The following is a 6,600-nucleotide window of genomic DNA, read 5'->3' on the forward strand; positions in this document are numbered from 1 at the left end:
CTTTAATGTTTTGTCTTTTTTTAATTTATTTTTTGAATTATTTTTAAAATTAAAATAGACTTATTAATTGAGGTCTTATTAAATTGAGACCTTAAATTTTGATAAAAAAAATTTTTAGGCCCTACTAAAAAAAATTTGGGCCTTCAATTTTTTTTTGGGTCCAAAATAATTTTTTTTTTTTTTTTTAATTTTTTTTTAACTCAAAAATTTTTTTTTTGGGCCTTATTAAATTGGGGGCCCTAGGCGAGGGCCTAACTCGCCTAGGGCCTGAGCCGGCCCTGCCTGGTAGTAGTGCTTTTGTACACAGAGATGGAGCATTCTTTCAGAGGATGTATATTTGTCTTGATGCATGCAAGAAGGGGTTCATACATGGTTGTCGGCCCATAATTTGTTTAGATGCTTGTCATCTGAAGGGGGACTATGGGGGGCAATTGTTGTGTGCCATAGGCAAGGATAGCAACGACGATATGTTCCCCATTGCAATTGCTGTGGCCGAGGCAGAGACAAGAGATTCATGGCAATGGTTTATTGCCATTTTATTTGAGGACTTATGTGGGCCAGATGGCAGACTTGGTTGGACTATAATGTCTGACAGACAGAAGGTATTTGGTGTAAAATACTATTTATGTTCTTATTGTATTATTTTATTCCTTTATGTTATTACATATAATTTAACATAAATTTATGTGTGTAGGGGCTTGGAATTGCAGTTGAGGCTGTGTTGCCACATGCTGAGCATCGCTTTTGTGTTCGGCACCTACATGCGAACCTCAAAGCGAAAGGCTACACAGGGAAAGCTATGAAGGATGAGTTGTGGGGGGCTGTACGTGCAGCCAATGTTTATGCGTTTGACCATCACATGCGGAATATAATGTCAATGGAGAAAGGTGCACACGATTACCTTAGTGGTGTACCTAAGGCATCATGGTCCAGACATGCTTTCAACTGCCAAACCAAAAGTGATATGTTATTAAACAACTTGGCTGAGAGCTTTAACGCGTGGATTAAGGAAGCTAGGATTAAGCCTATACTGACTATGCTTGAAGAAATTCGTCTGCAAATAATGGCACGCTTCCAGCAGAAAAGGAATGGAATCCGGTCGACGCACTACACAATATGCCCAAAGATCCAGAAAAAATTGGAGAGGTCAAAAAGCGATGCAAGGAATTGTATTAGTCGGTGGCAGAATGAGTTGGAGTTTGAGATCGAGGACATATACGAGCCACGGCGTTTAGTCCAGTTAGATCATCGCACATGCACATGTGGAAGATGGCAGGTGAGTGGGATCCCTTGCTCACATGCTTGTGCTGCAATTTACATGCATAAACAAAAACCAGAGGATTATTTGGATGATTATTACAAGATGGACAAGTATATGCAAGGATATGCAGCTCGAGTTTATGGCATGGAAGGTCCACAGACATGGCCAGCTGATGATCCATGCGATGAAATCCAGCCACCTATCATTAGAAGGGCTCCTGGTCGACCAAAGATTAGTAGGCGAAAAGCTGTAGATGAGCCGACTAACCCCTACAAGCTAACCCGTAGTGGATATATCGTTAAATGTGGAAATTGTGGGGGTTTAGGGCATAATTATAAAGGTTGTCATTTACCTTTGAACCCAGACCGGAAGAGGTGGAAACCGAAGAAATATAAGCCGAAAAAAAGATGCTACTCAAGCACAGGTAAAACAAATACATTTTACAACATAAGGTTCATATTCCAAAATTTGTTAACTTAATTATTATTGTACAAGTAATATAATAATTATTGTTGGTATTTGTCTGAATGTTTGGTTAAATTATTGTAGGGATCACAAGCTCAACCCCTACCAGAAGCAGAAGCCCACGGGTCATCACAGCGAAGTGTGCGTACACGTAGGGCTACTCAGTCACAGGTAAAATTGAAGTTTGTTTTTTTTTTTTTTTTTTTTTTTTATTAACAAAACTCTTATTTCCCGATGATTTCATAGCTACCAACTAATATATGAAAGTTTGCTGAAATTGGTGTTGTAATTTAGTAAATTTGTCTGTGGTTTAGCATTACTGCTTGCTGACTTGTCATCTACATACTTTAAGGAGCTACTATAAATACTGTGGACCTTGTTGAATCTTCATATTTATGCTGCAATAGTTACATTGAAAGCAGTGAAATTTTAATTACTCTTGGAAGGGTATGTTGCGACATTTAACTTGAAAAGCTGGTTATTGAGATGTGACTTTGTCTTTGCTTATGTAATGGATGAACTCAGTAGCGCTATTTAGGATTGCATTGATGATACTTTAATGGAAGCTAACTCCACTTATCAGAAAAATAAAATCAATAAATAATGGGAGCTAACTCTAAGTTGGAAGTTTGGGAGGGTGCTTTAAGTTAAAGGTTAAGGAGGATTAAAATCTAGTATATGCAATGGAAGTTCAGTGTTGCACAGGTTATTTGGAAATGCTTCATAATCTTTGTTTTCTATTAGAAAATTTTCTATTTATAGAAGTGTTTGTACAAGTAATATAATAATTATTTGGAAATGCTTCATAATCTTTCCCTTTTTTTTTTTTTAACGCATTTTTGGGATCCCAACATGAACCACAGGCAGAGGCAGAAGCCCACGGGTCATCACAGCAAAGTGTACGTACACGTAGGGCTACTTAGTCACAGGTAAAATCCATGTTTTTTTTGTGGTTAAGAAAACTCTTATTTCACGATGATTCCCCCCGCCCCCCCTTTTTTTTAACGCATTTTTTGGATCCCAACATGAATCACAGGCAGAGGCAGAAGTCCACGAGTCATCACAGCCAAGTGTACGTACACGTAAGGCTACTCAGTCACAGGTAAAATTCAAGTTTTTTTTTTTTTTCTTAAGAAAACTCTTATTTCCCGATGATTCCATAGCTGCCCACTAATATCTGAAAGTTTGCTAAAATTGGTGATGTAATTTAGTAAATTAGTCTGCAGTTTTTTTGTACTTAAAAAACTCATATACTTGTGCTTAATTTGTAATATTCACACTGATTTCCGGTTTTTCTTTTCTTTTTTTTTGGTATTTGCAAATAATTATTATTTTTGTTAACGCATCCTTTGGATCCCAACATGAACTACAGGCGGAAGCAACAGCGGAATCATCACATCGTGGTAGTACACGTAGGGCTACACGTGTACTAAGAAGCCGAGGAAGTGGTGCTACGTAATGATCACATTTATCACTTATCAGATTTCTTCATTTTGCCTTTTTCCCGTATACCCATTTCATAATCAAGTGATATGTCAGGTTTTTTTTTGTTTTATGTTTGTAATATAAAAACAATTGGGGGATTCATTTTGGGACTTTATGTGCTTGTTAGCTTCAATGTTGTTCATTAAGCATTAAACGTGTACTGTTAGTTATTGAATTACATTTTGAAATTTCGTCATGGCAATTACCAATTCCAGATTGTATTAGTGGACAGATAAAATTAATTCTGCCTGCAAATTATATTGTAGGGTTCAATATTTCAGACTTAAGAGCAACATACAAATAATCATAAATTGCCGCATACAAAGAAAACTAATGCATGGAAATAGTTGTTCCATAAAAGTAATCAGCCAACCTGATAATTACGAACAAGCAGGATTTTTACATAATTGTTATATAGAAGCCATAACCATATATCCACGTGGACAACATAGGTAAGTAAACAATATCATTGACAACAACAAAACAGATAGTCTATTCCACTGATAATAATCTAATTGCCTCATTCCCATGCCTCAATGCCCCATCAACCTTAGACAAATCAACAGTACACAAATCACCAACAAAAAAACCAACAAATATGTTTGGATCTTTAGTTTGCCCCTAAGTAATGACACTTCACATTTCAGAGAATGAACTTGTTTATACAGCACAGGTAGTTACTCCCTTCCGCGAGCACAGGTTTCTTTGTCATACCATTGGAAAAAACGACATTGGACAACTTTCTGTAATTACACAAAAAAAATCTGATAATTACGAACAAGCACGAAGTAATAACTATTTCGTAACACCAAATTATCCAAATTCAAATACATTTTTACGGTCATACATAGCACACCCATAGAATCGCCTCCCAGGATTTTTTATAGTAGTGGATGTTATAATTGGGCTTGTAAGTCCGCACCTACACTGCACAGGTTCCATATCCTCTTTCACCGATGATGTTATAGATGCCGACGACATTGACTGTTCATTCTACAGTGAAACCCACAATTATTAGAAGTAATCACAATTCCCTAATGGGTTTCACTAAATAAAATTCACAAACCTTTTTCATCTTCCCATCGTAGAATTCGCTCTCATTGTCTCCTATCTCGAAATCTTTCTTCCTCCTGTTCATCTTATAATATGAACCTAACAATATATAACTGACATGTGAGAGAATAATCAAGCTCATAAAAGAAAAATAAAATCAAGCTTGCCAAAAGATTGTTCTCACTTCAATTTGTAATCTAAACAATAATGGGAAAAAAAAATGTACCCTAAACCCTAAACAAAAGATAATCACATTGTTTAAAATGTGATTCCCCTGCAGAAATAGTACTGCTCAATTTGTAATCTAAACAATACTAAGTTGTTAGTGTAGTAGCTAGAGATGATATATGAGCATAGGCGGCTCCCTACAAACATGCAAATATGCAGTGTAATCAAACATGCAATAAGAAGAAATTAGCCGTAGCATCCAACCACGTATATAATACTGCTAAATTGTAGAATTATGAAACTTCCCTAAACCCTAATTTACAAAGTCATTAAAACCCAACCAACCACAATCTATCATATCGCAACAATAATACCACTTTTTTCTCCATTGAAAAATACTTTTATTCCAAATGTTAATACTAATATGATTAACATTTCTTTCAGTAATTGACATTTATTCTCATCAACTAAAAAGGTGGCAACAATATTGGAGGACCTAAAAACAAAGACATGCATATAAAAGTATGGCATGTACTATTAGGTAAAAAAAAAAAAAAAAAAATTCAAAAAATACTGCTCAATTGTAGAATGATGAAACTGGCGTAAACTATGCACAAAGAATTCCTATTTTCATGTCCTCAGCAATCCACCATTTGAGTAGAGAAGCAAAAAAATAAAATAAATAGTTATACAGATGAAAAAATCCCCCTTGACCAACTTGCCAGTGCACACGAAAAAATAATTGTCTCATTCCAGGACCACAACCAAGGTGGACCACACCCACTGCCAATCAACAATAATATTGGCTCAAAAGTGCAATATTCGACAGATGTTGGACAAAAAAATGGTTGGGGATGGGGTTTCGACCAAAAGCTTCCAACACAACAAAAAAATTCAAAACACAACTATTAAAGGCTTCCATTTCAGTTAATCAACAAAACCCACAAAGAAATTTCGGAAAATACCTTCGTCGAAACCAAATTTTTCCGATTCAAAATATTGTGAATCGACGGAAACCTAGCCGGAAAAGTGACGCCGGAATTGATGGTCCAAAACGGTGGGTACTGTCGCCGATGGCCTCTATCGCCAGTGGGTTCTGTCTCCGGTGGTTCTGTCGCCGATGGGGTCTGGGTCGGTGGCGTTTGCTGCGTCGGTGGCTTGCCGCTTGGTGTATCGGGTGGTTTGTAGTTTGACCGTATGGTCCGTATGAAACTTGAGGGTTTCAAAAAAGAAGCCCTCAAGTTTAAGCCAAACTCACCGTTTTGGATGATCCAAAACGGTGAGTTTTATATCCTATGTGTCCAATGTGAACACGTAGGATACAAAAATTCCACTTAGCTGGACTTAAGTGAAACGGTTCGTTTCATTCAAATAATGGCAGTTACCAAAAATTAACGGTATGAAATTTCTAGTAGTTTCGAGTGACCTAAGGACTAAATTTCCGAAAAAAATACCCAGAGAGTTTTTAATAAAGGCGCGTTTACCTAAGGATTTTAGATATAATTTTCCTTTTTATTTTTACTTATAATTTTTTTCCTCTTATTTTGGGTGGGGACCATGGCCTACCCCGGTCCCCCCCCTCCCCTCGTCTCTGGCTGTGCGCCACCCCCGGCTATTTCTGGGGGTGGCTTGTTGGCCACCCCCTCCCCCGCCCTCATTTTTTTTTTTAAATTTTTTTTAAAATAATTTATATATATTTAATATTTTTATTTACTTTTAAATAAGAATGATATCATCATTCTATTGAGGATGACGTGATACACTAATGGAATCTGTTAATTATTTTGATGGAATTTGATTATAGGAATTAAATTATTATTGTGGCCTATCTTGATAATTTCTGAATTAGTATTATTTTTTTTTTTATATCACATAGATGAATTTTTAATCTAGACAATAACATTAACTGAGTTTGCATTTATATATTTTTTAGTTTAAGGCTCTTTTAAATGTTTTTTAGTTTTTAGTATTTACTTTTTATTTTTATAAATAAATTTATAAGTGTTTTTTTTTTTTTTTTTTAAATTTTAATATATTTATATTTTTTGTTTTTGCGAGAGGGAACTTAATTTTCCCTCTGATTCCTCATCTCCCGCCCTAGAAATTAAGTCTATATATTTCTCCCTATACAATATATCCCTCATTATATATTTTCCCTAGCCTCTCCC

The 6,600-nt window shown here is 35.8% G+C and overlaps 1 protein-coding gene across 1 annotated transcript; it reads left to right on the forward strand.

Annotated features, from left to right (window-relative positions):
- Window positions 1–329: 329 nt before the first annotated feature.
- On the forward strand, window positions 330–1,881 carry LOC132167173 (uncharacterized). Its single transcript, XM_059578080.1, has 4 exons — window positions 330–602; window positions 695–1,276; window positions 1,364–1,685; window positions 1,811–1,881. Exons 1-4 carry the CDS (start codon window positions 330–332, stop codon window positions 1,879–1,881), a joined length of 1,248 nt encoding a protein of 415 aa, XP_059434063.1.
- The last annotated feature ends 4,719 nt before the right edge of the window (window positions 1,882–6,600 follow it).

The sequence above is a fragment of the Corylus avellana genome, chromosome ca1 (genome assembly GCF_901000735.1).
Source record: "Corylus avellana chromosome ca1, CavTom2PMs-1.0".
Taxonomy (NCBI): domain Eukaryota; kingdom Viridiplantae; phylum Streptophyta; class Magnoliopsida; order Fagales; family Betulaceae; genus Corylus; species Corylus avellana.